The sequence below is a fragment of the Oncorhynchus masou genome, chromosome 3 (genome assembly GCF_036934945.1).
Source record: "Oncorhynchus masou masou isolate Uvic2021 chromosome 3, UVic_Omas_1.1, whole genome shotgun sequence".
NCBI classification, from domain to species: domain Eukaryota; kingdom Metazoa; phylum Chordata; class Actinopteri; order Salmoniformes; family Salmonidae; genus Oncorhynchus; species Oncorhynchus masou.
The window spans coordinates 23,007,987-23,026,940 of NC_088214.1; the positions used below are offsets into that span (position 1 = coordinate 23,007,987).

Genomic DNA, 18,954 nt, shown 5'->3' on the forward strand with positions numbered 1-18,954 from the left:
GGATAAAATATGTTTATTATATTGTATTAATAAGATAACTGATCCTGAAACCAGGAAACTTTATCTTGTCTCATAATTTATCCTCTTCTACAGGAAACATATTAAATGGTTTTTTTATTACTACAGGAAATTTGCTTTAAAACTGCAATATTTCTCAGCCTCGTGGTAAAATGTGTAAATAGCCTGAGATTAGCTATAAAACTGCAAATTTGTCTTTCTCCCCCATGGCAAAAAAACTAAAGGTTCAACTACAAAAAAAACATTGTCCAATTCCTTTGACCTCACGGCTTGGTTTTTGCTGACATGCATTGTCAACTGTTGGACCTTATATAGACAGGTGTGTGCCTTTATATAGACAAGTTGCAGAAACATTGCAAGGATGATCAATGAAATCAGGATGCACCTGAGCTCAATTTCGAGGCTCATAGCAAAGGGTCCGAATAAGGTATTTATGTTTTTTATTTTAAATACATATGCAAAAATGTCAAAAAAAATGTTTTCGTTTTATCATTATGGGGTATTGTGTGTAGATTGATGAGGGAAAAGGTAATTTAATTAATTTTAGAATAACTTTGTAACGTAACAAAACGTGGAAAGGTGAAGGGGTCTGAGTACTTTCCGAATGCACTGTACATTGCCCGCACTGCCCATCCCCCACTGAAATGGACTCCAACATGGCTAGTTGCTGTTCAGCATGTGGACTTGTTTTAGTAGAAGACGCACACAGCAAGAAAGGGATGGCCTTACTGCTGCTGGAAATTACTTGCAAGTAGAAACATTGGATATTTGCATTGATTATTGGTGTTATTGGTATAGCTAGAATGTGTAGTTATTTCTATAATGTTAGTAACATTTCATAAAACACTATTGTAGCCTGTGTATATTAGCCTAAAGAAAATGATTAGGATTAGGAAGTTTGTAAACATGCATATACACACACTTTTATTCAAATACACACATACAAGGACACACACATATGTAAATAGTGCCAGACATGCACTCAAACATACACCGTTGGCCTTGCTGTTATAATTTTAGTTGTCCTTCATGTCCCTTCTTTTTGCCTTGTTGTTTCCTGTTTTCTTTTTCTTTTTTCATATGAGTTCATTTTCTTGGTTGTTGGTGCATTGGGGGGAGGTTCTTGGGGGTGGGGAATGGACTAAAAAAATATATATTTTCTTGTTTTTTTCTTAGGGGGGTGACTGTGGGAGGGGTCTTGGATGGTTGAGGGACAGCTATGGGGAACTGTGGGAGGATCCTGGAGGGTTTGCGTCCCCGTTTTCTTTTTGTCCTTGTGGGAGATCTGTCGTCGTGCCCTTGAGCAGGGCATTGACCCTAGATGCTTCTGTGTATCGCACTGAATGGGAGTCTGTTGGATGACTGGTGTGGTGTAGTAGTTGCAAGCAAATTGTATGTTTTGGATATTCAATTAAAAAAAGACAAAAAGAAAAGAAAAACATTTAAGAAAAGGATGTAGCGGGGACATAAGGCTCATTATGTGAACAAAACGTTCAGATTGAAGTATATTATAGAACACTATGTGTCTGACATGTATAATATGAAATCCTCTCATTTATTTTTGGCACGGAAAATGTACAACTTTATCACTGGAGTTTATCACTGAAACTTGAATCAGAGACGGTAATCTACCAAGAGACTCAGCGAGCGATTACATTACTTCCTGTAATTCGCATGTGCGCAATGAAGATTCTTGCAGAAGTCAATGGAAAAGTGGCATGTTCTAAGCTACAGGAAGAAGCCTAATTGCATTTTGAGTCAAAGTTGGGTATCTTTTTTTTCTAATTTGCCAAGCTCGCACAAGTCGGGGATTCTTCTGTTGACCTCTTTCCATTCCATGTCCAGTCTCATAAGCGATATAAACAAAATAGTGAATAACTTAAGAACACGTTTATGAAGTTAGACATTAGTGTATTGGCCTGTTCAATGTGGATTCTTTAATAGCATAACCAATTTTGTGTGTCTTTTATTGAAAACATGTGGTTATGGTAATGTTCGGTGTTAGCGTTGGTTAATGCTATAACACATTCATGAACATTACCCTGCACATATTGTGTAGACCTGTAGATATATTTGACTTCAGGAATGATGTTGAACCCTTGCTCGGATAAAACCTCTCTTGAATTAAACAATTGATCAGTCACTGTCACCCATACTCACCTATAGGTAAGCTTACTCTTGGCTGGCTGACTTTGAGAAAATGTTAACACAACACTATTGAGGATATCTAGTTTATTCAAATGGTATACTGACTCAATTTCTAAAGAAATCCTGAACATGCTGCAAAGCAATTGTGGTCTTACAGGGACCCTGTTTATAGCGTATGTGGCCTATCCAGGGCTTCTAAACAAATCTAGACATAACTACTAGACATTTACACAATTGTATTTATCTCAACTTTCATACTACACGAAGATAAATAGAGTACAATTTATAAACTAATCCAAACTGTTAGTTGGACTTAATGCACCTGCTACTGAAGTGCAGTGGTGGGCCGTCAGGGCCAGCAAGGCCTTCTCTGCTGGCCTAAACATCATCAGAATATAATTTAAAATATATATATATTCCCACAAATATGTATTAAATTATTCCCCATAGTAAGAGTTATACTCTTCATTTCATAGCTTTTCTCTTGGTTGCACTGCCTCCAGCCCCAGGTTGAGATTAGGAGGGCTGGTCCTTATGTTAGATCTTTTATCCAATCATATTCAGCCATCGTGTGTTGCCAGGGGTCTAAAATCTGCCCTCAGGCCTTCAGAATCAACAGTGCGGGCGCTTGTAGCTTAAAGTGAATGGAAATTAAAATTTAGTGTCAACCAATCAGCTTTAGAGTTGGCTATTGTACGCCTGCTGGCTGGCTCCAGTGTTACACAGGAGCCAGCTAGCAGGCGTAGTGCGTGCACGTCTTTTGATTGGATTACCAATATTGAGAGGCAGGTCCTACGGGCACGTCTATGCAGAATCTCAGAACTAGGAAACTGAATTTGATAAACAAATGAATTTGCGTACTACTAAGCTGTTTTTTCAACCCACAATGGCGGAAGGAGAAGATATCGATTTGGTCGAGGATATAATTATAACGCCATTCTCAAGACAAACTTTTCAAGAAACGTTAGACATTGTCAGGAGAGGTCGACGCCGACGCTACAAAGCCTGTCACAGGTGGGAAAGGGGTTCGTTCCCCACTTTCAAAGTTCCAACTACGAGCGCTATCAATTGTTCACAGGCTCCGAGAAGCACTGCAAACTGTACTGCTGGGAATGCCTATTATTTGCAAGTGATCGATTTGGTTTTTGGAGCCACACTGGCTTTGCAAACTTGAGTTGTCTAACCAAGGCAGCAACGAGACACCAAAGCACGGCTGGGCACTTACAAGCAATGGTGCTTTTGAAAACTTCTGGGGACACCCGAGTGGATCTACAGCTCAACGAACAAGCGCGCAGGGCAACGAAGCTGCACAATGAAAAGGTATTGTACTCTTCCCCTGCAATTCTCTGAATAAAAATGTCAATTTCAAGGTGAAGCAACGCCTGGTTATACTGCGTTTCTGTCTAAATGTACTGTATAGTGTCAAGAGCCATGGCACCATAATGATGGTAATAAGAGGTGGATTCATTCGGGTGGGACTGTGTAGGACTTCACTGAAGGCCCAGGCCCCAGGCCCACGGCACGCCACTGCTGAAATGTCATTTTGATTGCAGATTGTGTGAATAAAAGTTCACATTTTTGGATATCCCCAGTCAGGCTGGATTCCAATAGGAATTAGACATCACTTTGCAAGCCAGAATAATGTGATTTGATGCTGGTTTTGCGGGTGGCCAGCATATGCTGGTATGCTGGTGACCAGCTTATGTGTCCAAGACACAGCGAAGGCTGGTCACCAGCAAAAAAACAGAAAATGGTAGTCACCAGCAGACACAGCAAAGTCTGTTTACTAGCAAAATCACAGTGAAGACTGGTCACCCGCCAAAACACAACAAAATCTGGTAACCATTGAAAACACAATGAAGGCTGGTCACCAGCCTAAACTGGTTTATGCTGGGTTTTTTCAGCGGCCATATGTCAAGTAAAGTAAGGCAAAAAGTATCTCTGGAGAAAGTCCTGAAATCTGTGCAAGTTTATAAAGACAGCATGTCTATTGTTTGTCTTGAAACACTAGCTGCCACATCTAAGACTAGTTGGCAAAGAGAAGGGCTGCTTGGCTCTATCATGATACTGCCCAGAAGAGAGACCCAGAGCTAGGAGTTGTAGAGAGAGGGGCAGAGAGGTGACTATCATGTTCCCTCCATGGAAGTAAGGTCATAGGGGTGTAATAGTAGAGGGCTTTTATGGTGATTGTTATTGGTAGATTCCCAGGATGCTGCCTCTCAGTTGGCTCATTCCATGATACCCCTGTTCTACTGAAAGGTTCTGGAACTAGGGTGGAACCTGCCTGTAGGCACAGATCTAGGATCAGCTTATTCTACAACAATTCTAATGATGACCATGGGTGAACACAAAACGGACTTAGGTCAGCATATATGTGCTTCGTCAATCATCATCCTACTCCCATTTCCTACATCAAACAGGCACCGCTTTGAGTCGAACCAAAGCTCCGCCCATTTATATATTTCAGCCAATGCCTACCTCTCTTGGTCTGCTGCAGGACTGAGGGAGGGGGTGTGGCCACCTTCATGGCCAGCCCATAGGCACCTCTGAAGGAGTGGCTGTCGCGTACAATGAAACACCCAGGCTCTTTGTCCTTCAGGACTGAGATAGCTGAGAGGATGAGAGGAGGAGAAGAGGAGTATAGAGTAAAGGAGTAAAGGAGGAGAGGAGGAAGATATTTTAACGATGGTGTCATGGAGGAGTTTGCAAATTGGAGCCTCTGCTAAAACTGGACAAAATCACTTTCAACATGCTGAAGAGCATCATGGAAATTCAGCAGACAAAATGCAGTTGGTAGACAAGTCAAGTATTTCCTCATGTTTTTACCTTGGTCCCTGGAGATATCAGGCTTGTACCAGAATTTCGATGTGTCTTGCACAAATTTTACAGTCACCTGCTTGATGGCCAGGACATCTGGAAATATAGTATCACAAACAGACCAGAGATTAGCCAATGCACAAAGACCTCAGGAATTCAAACTCTTAAGTTTAAAAGACATCCATATGTGGCAAATCCAAATAGAGAGAACGCTCACAGGGCAGAGAACGCTCACAGGGCAGTACCTAAAGGATACAGTACTGATTACCTTCTTTAAAGTATTGCACCAACCCAAGCCATTAGCTCATATAAGTGATTGGCTATTGACTGTGCTAGCTAGAGGGTTACCTGGCAGAGGTGAGGCAGTGCCCGGCATCTGTGCAGAGGCTGAGAGGTCAGGCAGGACATTGGGGAAGGGGATACTGAGGGAGCTCCCACTGTGTGGGCTGGAGAACCCGCTGGGGGCTGGGGAGGCCGTGTCCAGGGAGTGCTCCCCGTCTGACGCCCTCCTCTTCTCGGGCAGCAGCGGAGGCAAGGCCCCCTGGGCCTGGAGCTGCTGGTGCTGCTGGGTCCGGATGGTGCCCTGCTGGTCCATGGAACCAGACATCAACATGCCCCTCTCCATGCCTCCGTTCCCCAGTAGAGGAGAGGCAGAGACTGGGCAGTCGGCGGTGCCGTAGCTCCCTAGGCCTGAGTCGTCCTGCTCATCAAAGCTGCGTGCGGGGCTGTGGGTGAGGGCATAGCGGGACATGTGGCTCCGTTGGCTTCCCCGGGGGGAGCTGTGGGCGTTGGGGGCCGGGTGGGGGTGCATGGGAGGGGAGTGGTGTCCGTAGTCCAGGGACATGGAGTGGGGAGGGGGTGCCTGGGGGTGGGGCAGGTGCTGAGGGAGGCGTGGCGGCTCAGGAGGGCTCTGTCCTCTGGCCAGGGCTGACCCATGGAGGGGCTGGAGAAACGAGGAAGAACATAGAAGATAGAAGATAATCAAAAACACAACTACAATCAAACTGTGTGACCATAACTTATTTCCAGAACATGTAGCCGATAACCATAATTATACTGAAAAATATAAACACAATATGCCACAATTTTAATGATTTATGAAATATGCTTTTTGTGCTTGTGGAAAATGTCTTGGATCTTTATTTCAGCTCATGAAAGATGGGACCAATGCTTTACATGTTGCATTTATATTTTTCTTCTGTATATATAAAAATCTGTGATTGGGTCCATAACCATCTACTATATTCCAAGAAATTACTTTTGAATAAACATTAGCTAGGCTTCCAATAATTATGTGAAAGGCTTGTTTGTGATTGGCTATACCTGTCTGTCCGTTGGAGCGTCCCACTTGTGAAGGCAGAGCGAGAGGAGCCGAAGGACCTATGGCTGCTGGAGGAGGAGTCTGGTAGGCCCTCATCTGTGGACTGGGGAAGGTGACCAATCATCTCTAAGTAACCGTGAGGCTCTGTGGGGGTGTGAGAGGGCATACATGACAAATGACACATATTGGATAAATACATTCAAGGGCTAGGGCTAGAATGCACTAAATATCTTTCAAATCAAATTTGATTTGTCACATACACTGAATATAAACAAGAAATTCTTACTTACAAGCCCTTAACCAACAATGCAGTGTAAAGAAGGAGAAAGAAGAAGAAAATAGAAAAATAACAAATAGTCCGGGTAGCCATTTGATTAGCTCTTCTTAAGGAATTTTATGGCTTGGGGTAGAAGCTGTTAAGAAGCCTTTTAGGCCTAGACTTGGTGCTCCGGTACCTCTTGCCGTGCGGTAGCAGAGAGAACAGTCTATGACTAGGGTGGTTGGAGTCTTTGGAGTCTTTGGAGATTTTTTTAGGGCCGTCCTGACACTGCCTGGTATAGAGGTCCTGGATGGCAGGAAGCTTGGCCCCAGTGATGTACTGGGCCGTACGCACTACCCTCTGTAGTGCCTTGCAGTTGGAGGCCGAGTAGTTGCTATACCAGGCGGTGATGCAACCATTCAGGATGCTCTTGATTGTTCAGATGTAGGCATTCTTGAGGATCTGAGGACTGAGGACCCATAACAAATCTGTTCAGTCTCCTGAGGGGGAATAGGCATGGCAGTGCCCTCTTCACAACTGTTTTGGTGTGTTTGGACCATGGTAGTTCGTTCGTGCTGTGGACACCGAGGAACTGGAAGCTCTCAACCTGCTCCACTACAGCCCTGTCGATGAGAATGGCGACGAGCTAGGCCCTCCTTTTTCTGTAGTCCACAATCATCTCCTTTGTCTTGATCACGTTGAGAGAGAGATTGTTATTCTGGCACCATACGGCCAGGTCTCTGATCTCCATCTTATAGGATGTCTCATCATTGTCGATGATCAGGCCTACCACTGTTGTGTCGTCTGCAAACTTAATGATAGTGTTGGAGTCGTGTTTGGCCTTGCAGTGAACAGGGAGGGTGTGTGAACAGGGAGTACATTAGGGGGAACAGGGAGTACAGTAGGGGACTGAGCACGCACCCCTGCATCCCAGGGTCCTTAGCTTAATGATGAGCTTTAAAGGCACTATGGTGTTGAACGCTGAGCTGTTGTCAATGAATATCATTCTCATGTAGTAGTTCCTTTTTTCCAGGTGGGAAAGGGCAGTGTGGAATGCCATAGAGATTGCGTTATCTGTGGATCTGTTGGGGCGGTTTGCAAATTGCGGTGGGTCTAGGGTTTCTGTGATAATGGTGTTGATGTTAGCCATAACCAGCCTTTCAAAGCACTTCATGGTTACAGAAGTCGTAGTCATTTAGCTCATCTGGTAGGCTTGTGTCACTGGGAAGCCCGCGGCTGTGCTTCCCTTTGTAGTCTGTAATAGTTTGCAAGTCCTGCCACATCCGAAAAGCTTTGGAGCCAGTGTAGTAGGATTCAATCTTAGTCCTGTATTGACGCTTTGCCTGATGGTTTGTCGGAGGGCATAGCGGGATTTCTTATAAGCATCTGGGTTAGAGTCCTTCTCCTTGAAAGTGACAGCTCTTGCCTTTAGCTCAGTGTGGATGTTGCCTGTAATCCATGGCTTCTGGTTGTTGTATGTACGTACGGTCACTGTGGGGACAACGTCATTGATGCACTTATTGATAAAACCAGTGACGGATGTGGTGTAGTCATCAACATATTCCAGCATGTGATAGCAAAACAGTCCTGTAGCTTAGCATCTGCGTCATCTGACCACTTCCCTATTGAGCGAGTCACTGGTACTTCCTGCTTTAGTTTTTGCTTGTAAGCAGGAATCAGGAGGATAGAGTGATGGTCAGATTTGCCAAATGGAGGGCAAGGGAGAGCTTTGTACGCGTCTCTGTGTGTGGAGTAAAGGTGGCCTAGAGTTTTTTTTCCTCTGGTTGCACATGTAACATAAGCATTTGGAGATTTTTAGGGCCGTCCTCTGACACTGCCTCGTTTAACATTAGCGTTTTCTTATTTGCTTGTTTCAGAGCGTCTATTGACCAACACTCCAAAAGAAATACAGATTCAATTTCTCCAAAACATCTGGATATCACATGAACTAAAACTGGGCAAAAATGCCTAAACTCTTAATCATAACCTTAATAATTTCAGTCAAATAAAAGCGCTCTCACCCCAGGTGCAGTATAATAGAATACATCCAATACCAAACAGAGCAGTCAGCAGTGGTGTTAGTTAAATCATTCTCCAGTCAGTCAGTCAGTAAGTCAGTCTGCTTCTAGCTCAACAGTACAGCAGCCATTCATCGATCTGTTCAGTACGGAGCAGATTACTCTCCCTGGCAGACCTTACTGCTGCCTGGCAGGCAGTGGCACTGAGTCAACAAATCAGACTAATTAATTCAAGCAGAAATTAAAAGTCCCCAGACGTAATTGAGTAAAGTTTTTATTTCATCAATCATAGCTCTGGAAACCCTGACAGGTGTCTAGCCATAGAAATTTGACTGGTAAACTCATTGGTACACTCGCAATGGCTTCCTGGTATTGTGATGCAGTAATTACCATGGTAATGTACAATGTTCCTTCAAATGATGTTAACTGATGTGGCTAATGCAATGGAATGCATTTTTTGTAATGTCAGTTGAGTTCAGTCAACAAATCACAGCACATATTGATGGCTACACTTCCTTCTTTAACTTCCTGCTTTTACTTTCTTCTTTGCTCTTATGGGTTCACCTGCAATGGCTGCCATTCCAGCCATTATGCCATCATTGACTTCAATTGGAACACCCGTTCTATTCATTCTATTTCTACCTTCAGAGTTTGTACTGTTAGGTGACATAAACTGGGACATGCTTAACACCCCGGCCGTCCTACAATCTAAACTAGATGTCCTCAATCGCACACAAATTATCAAGGAACCTACCAGGTACAACCCTAAATCCGTAACCATGGGCACTCTCTTAGATATCATCCTGACCAACTTGCCCTCTAAATATACCTCTGCTGTCTTCAACCAGGATCTCAGCTATTTTTGCCTCATTGCCTGCGTCCGTAATGGCTACGCGGTCAAACGACCACCCCTCATCACTGTCAAACACTCCCTAAAACACTTAAACAAGCAGGCCTTTCTAATCGAATTGGCCAGGGTATTCTGGAAGGATATTGACCTCATCCCATCAGTAGAGGATGCCTGGTTGCTCTTTAAAAGTGCTTTCCTCACCATGGTGCTTTCCAAGTGCTTCCTCACCTTAAATAAGCATGCCCCATTCAAAAAATGTAGAACTAAGGACAGATAGAGCCCTTGGTTCACCACAGACTTGACTGCACTTGACCAGTGCAAAAACATCCTGTGGCGTTCTGCATTAGCATCGAATAGCCCCTGCGATGTGCAACTTTTCAGGGAAGTCAGGAACCAATATACTCAGTCAGTTAGGAAAGCTACGGCTAGCTTTTTCAAACAGAAATTTGCATCCTGTAGCACTAACTCCAAAGGGTTCTGAGACACTGTAAAGTCCATGGAGAATATGAGCACCTCCTCTCAGCAGCCCACTGCACTGAGGATAAGAAACACAGTCACCACCGATACATCTATGATAATCGATCATTTCAATAAGCATTTATCTACGACAGGCCATGGTTTCCACCTGGTTACCCCTACCCCGGCCAACATCTCAGCACCCCTTGCAGCAACTTGCACCCCCCCCCCCCCCGCTTCCCCTTCACCCAAATCCAGACAGCTGATGTTCTGAAAGAGCTGCAAAATCTGGATCCCAACAATTCAGCTGGGCTAGGCATTCTGTTGCAACCCCTATTACTAGCCTATTCAACCTCTCTTTCATATCATCTGAGATCCCCAAAGATTGGAAAGCTGTCGCGGTCATCCCCCTGCTCAAAGGGGGAGACACTAGACCCAAACTGTTATAGACCTAAATCCATCCTGCCCTGATTTTTTTAATCTTCGAAAGCCAAGTTAACAAACAGATCACCGACCATCGTACCTTCTCCGCAATCGGGTTTCCGAGCTGGTCATTGGTGCACCTCAGCCACGCTCAAGGGCCGAAACTATATCATAACCGCCATCGATAAAAGACAGTACTGTGCAGCCGTCTTCATCGACCTGGCCAAGGCTTTTGACTATGTCAATCATCGCATTCTTATCGGCAGACTCAATAGACTTGGCTTCTCAAATGACTGACTCACCTGGTTCACCAACTACTTCTCAGATAAAGTTTAGTGTGTGCTAGTAAAACTAAGTGCATGCTCTTCAACCGATTGCTGCCTGCACCCTCCCGCCCGACTAGCATCACTACTCAGGACGGTTCTGACGTAGAATATGTGGACAACTACAAATACCTAGGTGACTGGTTAAACTGTAAGCTCTCCTTCCAGACTCACATTAAGCAGCTCCAATCCAAAATTAAATCTAGAATCAGCTTCCTATATAGCAAAAAAGCCTCCTTCACTCATGCTGCCAAACATACCCTCATAAAACTGACTATCCTACCGATCCTTGACTTTGGCAATATCATTCACAAAATAGCCTCCAACACTCTATTCAGCAAACTGGATGCAGTCTATCACAGTGCCATCCGTCACCAAAGCCCCATATACTTCCCACCACTGAGACCTGTATGCTCTCGTTGGCTGGCCCTCACTACATATTTGTTGCCAAACCCACTGGCTCCAGGACATCTATAGGTCTTTGCTAGGTAAAGCCCCACCTTATCTCAGTTCACTGGTCACCATAGCAAAACCCACCCGTAACACGCGCTCCAGCAGATACTGGTCATCCCCAAAGCCAACACTTCCTTTGGCCTATTTTCCTTCCAGTTCTCTGCTGCCAATGATTGGAACGAATTGCAAAAATCTCTGAAGCTGGAGTCATATCTCCCTCTCTAACTTTAAGCATTAGCTGTCAGAGCAGCTTACCCATCACTGAACCTGTACACAGCCAATGTGTAAATAGCACACCCAACTACTTCATCCCCCTATTGTTACTTACCTCTTGCTCTTTGCACCCCAGTATTTCTACTTGCACATCATCATCTGCACATCTATCACTCCAGTGTTAATGCTAAATTGTAATTATTTCGCCTTACCTCTCTACTCTTCTATATTTGCACACACTGTACATAGATTTTTCTATTGTGTACATTTGTTTATGTGTAACTCTGTGTTGTTGTTTTTGTCGCAATGCTTTGCTTCATCTTTGCCAGGTCGCAGTTGTAAATGAGAATTTTTTCTCAACTGGCCTACCTGGTTAAATAAAGGTGAATTCAAAATGTAATACAAATGTGCCTGCCCCCAGAACCTGAAACCACATGTTTCCAGTCCACAGATTCCATACAGCTCAGTGACTGACTGATGTTTCCATGGGTTCCCAGTTACCTCTATTGGAATGTGGAGGACAAGGCAGACAACGAAACGAGAGAGAGGGGTACTAGTTTCTTTTTGTCCCTCGACCCTTCTTTTGACACAGAGGTACTTTCACTGGGGAAAGAAAATAGTTTTTGAGCCCCCCAATTCCTCGACCCTGCATAACCATGGTTACATGGCATGTCTGAATGCGGTGATTCTATACACGGTGCGTGCTTGGGCAAAGTGTGCACGGTGGGGCCACAGATCAGTCTGGGGGTGCTGTCACTCTCACAACCCCTCTGACACAGATCACCATGACAACAGGCTGGTGGGGGTCATGGAGGGACAAAGAGATGAACATGAAGGTCACCTCTATGAGGCTCACTTTGTGTGTGTGAGTGTAACCTCTGATATCATCACTGTCATGCCTCACCAATGACCCACAGCCACAACAGGATGGCAAAACTCTGCCAACTACTCAACTGGATTTGGAACAAAAACCCTCTTTATGACTTGTTTCGGGAGGAAGGGAACCACAGAAGGGACCTATGCCATGTCTGATTATGTCTCTATACTCTAAAAGAATGGTTTAAGATGCATGCCAGTAGATGATAAACCAAGACATCCCAATCTCTGAGAACAACCACATTTATAACTGGGCGTGTTCCACCACTGAGAAAAATCTAAGACCACAACAAGGCTACGCACAAACAACATGTTTTACTGTTTTAGTCATTCAAGGCTTCGCCACTATGTGCTATAAAAAAACGGTTTCTTTTCAGTACTGAAACCACACAGACGTTCTCCAAACCGACCATGGGAGGAGAGAGACTTGTATGGAACCCCCAGGGAAAGGAGGCAGTCCATGTGAAGACTTTGTTTAGTGCCTCCAACCACCACAATTTCCCCAACTACAGGCAGGGATCATACATTCGTTATGGAAAAGTCACCAGCAATGGTGCAATACCACAGGAAAAACAAAGACAACCAGATATAAACACATAAACATAATGTACACCTAAAAGGGCTATGGTCGATTACATTCCGAGAGAAGTTCTCATGATAGTTAAAAGCAGTGATGAACAATGAACACACGTAAACCAATTCAAACCCTCATCACTGGGCTCTGTCTCCTAGAGCTATTTCTCTCACTCACTCTCTTTCACTGACACCCACTTTCTGTCTTTAGTAGAGTGAGAGATGAAGTAAAGAGGGAGAGGAGGATGAGAGAGAATGAGTGGGGATAGACTCCTTCACTTCAAATGTCTCCACTTCCCTACATAGACCACAAATGCATTGTTCCACTGTCCTATCGTGTGACTCCTCCAATCAAATGGCTTTGTCAAAGGTCAAGTGCCACATTCCCCTCACAATGGCCTGACATGTCAATATATCCATTCACTTTATGTAGAGACTAGTGGTATTTCTATGGATTGTTCTGTACTCTGAAAAAAAAAGTATATTTTGAGTACTGCTGTAATCAAATCAAATAGTATTAGTCACATGCGCCGAATACAACAGGTGTACACCTTACCGTGAAATGCTTAGTTACTACAGGCCCTTAACCAAAAATGCAGTTAAAGAAATAGAGTTGAGAAAATATTTACTAAATAAACTAAAGTTTAAAAAATTACAAAATAAAAATAAAAGTAATACAATAAATACCAATAACGAGGCTATATACAGGGGGTACTGGTACCAAGTCAATGTGTGGGGGTACAGGCCTGTCGAGGTAATTTGTACATGGAGGTAGGGGTAAAGTGAGAATACATAGACAACAAACAGCGAGCAGCAGCGGAGGGGGTGGGGGGGTTGCCATTTGATGAATTGTTCAGCAGTCTTATGGCTTGGAGGTGGAAGCTGTTAAGGAGCCTTTTTGTCCTAGACTTGGAGCTCTGATACCGCTTCCCGTGCGGTAGCAGAGAAAACAGTTTATGACTGGGGTCTTTGCCAATTTTTTGGTCCCTCTGACACCGCCTAGTATATAGGTCCTGGATGGCAGGAAGAGTGGCCCCAGTGATGTACTGGGCCGTACGCATTACCCTCTGTAGCGCCTACTTATGAAAGCAGCGGTTCTAGCCTTTAGTTCGGTGAAGATGTTGCTTGTAATCCATGGCTTCCGGTTGGCAAATGTATGTATAGTCAGCGTGGGGATGACGTCGTCGATGCACTTATTGATGAAGCCAGTGTCTGAGGTGGTATACTCCCCAATGCCATTGCATGAACCCCGGAACATATTCCAGTCTGTGCTAGCAAAACAGTCCTGTAGCGTATTGAGTGAGTCACTGGTCCGTCATTCTTTAGTTTCTGCTTGTAAGCAGAAATTACGGTCAGAATTAAGGTCAGAATTATGTGTGTGGAGTAAAGGTGGTCAAAAGGTGAGTTTTTTTTTCCTCTGGTTACATATGTGAACTGCTGGTAGAAATGAGGTAAAAACAGATTTAAAATGGCCTGCTTTAAAGCCCCCGGGCCGCTAGGAGTGCCGCTTCTGGATGAGCATTTTCTTGCTTGTTTATGGCCTTATACAGCTGGTTGAGTGCGGTCTTAGTGCCAGCATCGGTTTGTTTGTACTACAAATAATATAGATGATAACTCTCTTGGTAGATAGCATGGTTTACAGGTTATCATTAAGTACTCAGGCGAGCAAAACCTCGAGACTTCTTTTATTTTGGACATCCCGCACCAGCAGTTATTGACAAATAGACACACACCGCCGCCCCTCATCTTACCAGACCATTGAATTATGGAATATATTTAAACATTTATCTCACTTCACTTGAATGAAGAATTAATTCATGAGAATGTTAGTGCTGCGATACACACAGCCATGACCTACCCTGCTCCATCCTGTAAGCTCCAAAGGATTGCATGCTGGGAGATGGAGATTGCCTCAGGTGAGGGAATTCCGGCATGTTTTTCACTGTGGAAAGATAGAAGAGGAGATTAGGTTTAGAATGCAGTCATTCTGCAATGATCACAAGCACGATCATATGCAATCACACACACATCTTTGAAAAGAGGCCCAAGACAATGAAGGAGGCTCTTACCATAAGGTGTTGGGGGAGAGATGGGGAAGGCAGGAGTAGGAGGAGTCATGTCACTACCAGCCTCCACTCCGCTGTCCATCTCTGGACCTTGAGCTCTGTAGTCCACACTGTCATTCCTAAATAGCATGCCATGCTGAAACACACACACAGCAAAAACATGCGTGAACATCACAACATTTTACAAAGCAAAAATGGTACACAGCAAAACACAGCACTTAATTGCGCACATCATGACAGGCAAGGCCATTTCAAATATTACATGACGTTACATTTCATAACACTTTTCACAAAGTGAAAGGGAACACATTAAGTGTGTTCCCTCAGACCACTACTCAACAATCACACATTTACAATACAACATCTATGTGTACATGTGGGTAGAGTGCGTGTCTTATCATGTGTATGTGTGTCTGTGCCTGTGTGTGTCTCTTCACAGTCCCCGCTGTTCCATAAGGTGTATTTTTATCAGTTTTTAAAATCGGATTCTACTGCTTGCGTTCCATATAGCCATGGCTCTATGTAGTACTATAGTCTGTATAGTCTGTTCTAAACTACAAGGTAATGACAGACATTGGGAGTCAGCGAGTCAGGGTTTCAGTATGTTCAGGTACCTGTGTGTGAGGTACGCAGGGTGAGTAGGTCCGTGTGCTCCTGTAGTCTTCCTGCACACCCCAACCTGAGCCACAGAACCCTGGGTGATCTGTGACATCACTGACCTGCCGACTCAGACTCTGCATGGCGTCCACTCTGACATCACCAATGGATGATGGGACGGCTGCTCAGACACACAAAGAGACAGAACGGAGGGTGAGAACTAGCCATTGATGCTGAACTACCCAGAGAGCACTACCACCTCAAGTCTATCGGAAAAACATGCTTCTGTCAACCCTTTAAGCGATGTTAGTGACATGCAATGTGTGAAGCAATATCATACCAAAGACTTCTGGCTCTAACTTTTTTATTACACTCTCTAGGAGTTGTTATACCTCTCCAATACCTTCAACTGGCATGATAGAGTATAGTTTAGTACTAGTCTCTGTTTAGTACTAGTGTCTGTTGTGAGTGGACAGCTGAGGACCAAGGGGAGATGTGAGGTGGGGGGCAGACTTGTGCCAGCCTGGCCTGGGGTGACCCCTCACTCAGCACCGGGGTGCTAATTTAAGGCCTCCCAGAAAGCCCTGTCATCCTATAGCCATGAGAAATGTAGAGATGTACAGTTGTGGCCAAAAGATTTGAGAATGACACAAATATTAATTTCCACAAAGTTTGCCACTTAAGTGTCTTTAGATATTTTTGTGAGATGTTACTATGGAATACTGAAGTATAATTACAAGCATGTCATAAGTGTCAAAGGCTTTTATTGACAATTCCATGAAGTTGATACAAAGAGTCAATATTTGCAGTGTTGACCCTTCTTTTTCAAGACATCTGCAATCCGCCCTGGCATGCTGTCAATTATCTTCTGGGCCACATCCTGACTGATGGCAGCCCATTCTTGCATAATCAATGCTTGGAGTTTGTCAGAATTTGTGGGTTTTTGTTTGTCCACCCGCCTCTTGAGGGTTGACCACAAGTTCTCAATGGGATTAAGGTCTGTGGAGTTTCCTGACCATAGACCCAAAATATCGATGTTTTGTTCCCCGAGCCACTTAGTTATCGCTTTTGCCATATGCAAGGTGCTCCATCATGCTGGAAAAGGCATTGTTCATCACCAAACTGTTCCTGGATGGTTGGGAGAAGTTGCTCTCGGAGGATGTGTTGGTACCATTCTTTATTAATGGCTGTGTTCTTAGGCAAAATTGTGAGTGAGCCCAATCCCTTGGCTGAGAAGCAACCCCACACATGAATGGTCTCAGGATGCTTTACTGTTGGCATGACACAGGACTGATGGTAGCGCTCACCTTGTCATCTCCGGACACGCTTTTTTCCAGATGGCCCAAACAATCTGAAAGGGGATTCATCAGATAAAATGACTTTCCCCAGTCCTCAACAGTCCAATCCCTGTACCCTTTGCAGAATATCAGAGGCTTCTTTGCTGCCCTTCTTGATACCAGGCCATCTTCCAAAGTTCGTTACCTCACTGTGTGTGCAGATGCACTCACACCTGCCTGGTGCCATTCCTGAGCAAGCTCTGTACTGGTGGTGCCCCGATCCTGCAGCTGAATCAACTTTAGGAGACGGTCCTGACGCTTGCTGGACTTTCTTGGGCTCCCTGAAGCCTTCTTCACAACAATTGAACCGCTCTCCTTGAAGTTCTTGATGATTCGATTAATGGTTGTTTTATGTGCAATCTTACTGGCAGCAATATCCTTGCCTGTGAAGCCCTTTTTGTGCAAAGCAATGATGACGGCATGTGTTTCCTTGCAGGTAACCATGGTTGACAGAGGAAGAACAACGATTCCAAACAACCACCCTCCCTTTGAAGCTTCCAGTCTGTTATTCAAACTCAATCAGCATGACAGAGTGATCTCCAGCCTTGTCCTCGTCAACACTCACACCTGTGTTAACGAGATAATCACTGACATGATGTCAGCTTGTCCTTTTGTGGCAGGGCTGAAATGCAGTGTAAATGTTTTGGGGGGATTCAGTTCATTTGCATTGCAAAAAGGGACTTTGCAATTAATTGCAATTCATCTGATCACTCTTCATAACATTCTGGAGTATATGCAAATTGCCATCATACAAACTGAGGCAGCAGACTTTGTGAAAATTTATATTTGTGTCATTCTCAAAACTTTTGGCCACGACTGTACTAATGCACGGATGATTACACAGACACACACACAAAGAGACACACACACACACACACACACACACACACACACACACACACACACACACACACACACACACACACACACACACACACACACATTCTCTGAGGGCACAGCCAGAGGTGTGTGTGTTGGTGTGTGCGTGTAGGTTGTTGTGACCATCATTGTGTGTTATTTTGGACTTCATTTGCATATTTTTCTTAGTCAGCATTTTTATTTTTTAAACGTGTGTCTGTTTTTCTAAACCAGTATATTTCAGTCAGGCTCGGCCTTAGAACCTTTACATTTAGCAGATGTTCTTATCCAGAGCTACTTACAATTTGTGCATTCATCTCAAGATAGCTAGGTGGGACAACCACATATCACAGTCAAGGTAAGCACATTTTCCATCAACAAAGTAGTTATCAGCAAAGTCAGTACTAGTAGGTTATTTAAGGTACTCGTTAAAGAGGTAGGTTTTCAGACATTTTCAGAAGATGGGCAGAACCTCCACTGTCCTGATGTTAGGGGGATGCTTGTTCCACCATTAGGGTGCCAGGATGGAGAAGATATTTGACTAGGCTGTGCAGGAGCTGAACCCCTGTAGGGGTGGGAGGGCCAAGAGTCCAGAAGTGGAAAAACAGAGTGCTCAGGTTGGGGTGTTGGGTTTGAGCATAGCCTAAAGGTAGGAAGGGACAGTTTCCCTTGCAGCTCTGTAGGCAAGCACCAGGGTCTTGAAGTGGATGCGAGCTTCGACTGGAAGTTTGTCTCTGTTTGTCTCTGCTGTGGTTGGGTGGGCTTGTGGGGGGACACACTGGTAGCGTTTGCTGGCCAAGAGCGGTCCCCTTGGTCGGTTTTCCTATTTTGTTGCATTACAACCTGTAATTTCTCGTTTTTCACAATAGAAAATATTTTGCATCTTCAAAGTGGTAGGCATGTTGTGTAAATCAAATGATACAAACCCTCAAAAAAATATATTTTAATTCCAGGTTGTAAGGCAACAAAAAAATTAGGCAAAATGCCAAGGGGGGTCAATACTTTCGCAAACCACTGTATCTACCTCAAATACCTCATACCTCTGCACATTGATCTGGAATGTATTGCTACATTCATATGTATTTAATTCCTCTTCTGTCATTGTTTTTCTTTTATTATATCTATTTTTTTACCCTGCATCGTTGGGAAGGGCTCATCAGCAAGCATTTCACGGTTAAGTCTAATCCCGTTGTATTTGGAGCATGTGACAAATACAATTTGATTTGATTTGAAGTACGACAAAAAAGAAAAGGAGTCAAAACACAACTCTATTCATGCATTTATAATTGGACTTAAGTTGTACTGTGTCGTAGAGTGAGTTTGCTTGTAATGTTCAGAAAGTTTTATG

General features: G+C 44.0%; 1 protein-coding gene across 1 annotated transcript in view; it reads right to left on the minus strand.

Annotated features, from left to right (window-relative positions):
* The window catches only part of LOC135513008 (tensin-3-like), an 83,575-nt gene that overhangs the window by 16,638 nt on the left and 47,983 nt on the right, over positions 1-18,954 (minus strand). Inside the window, 8 exon segments of the mRNA XM_064935637.1 lie at positions 4,645-4,776; positions 4,993-5,079; positions 5,332-5,844; positions 5,847-5,926; positions 6,307-6,448; positions 14,607-14,690; positions 14,818-14,950; positions 15,429-15,592. Of these exon segments, the coding sequence (XP_064791709.1) occupies positions 4,645-4,776; positions 4,993-5,079; positions 5,332-5,844; positions 5,847-5,926; positions 6,307-6,448; positions 14,607-14,690; positions 14,818-14,950; positions 15,429-15,592 (1,335 nt within the window).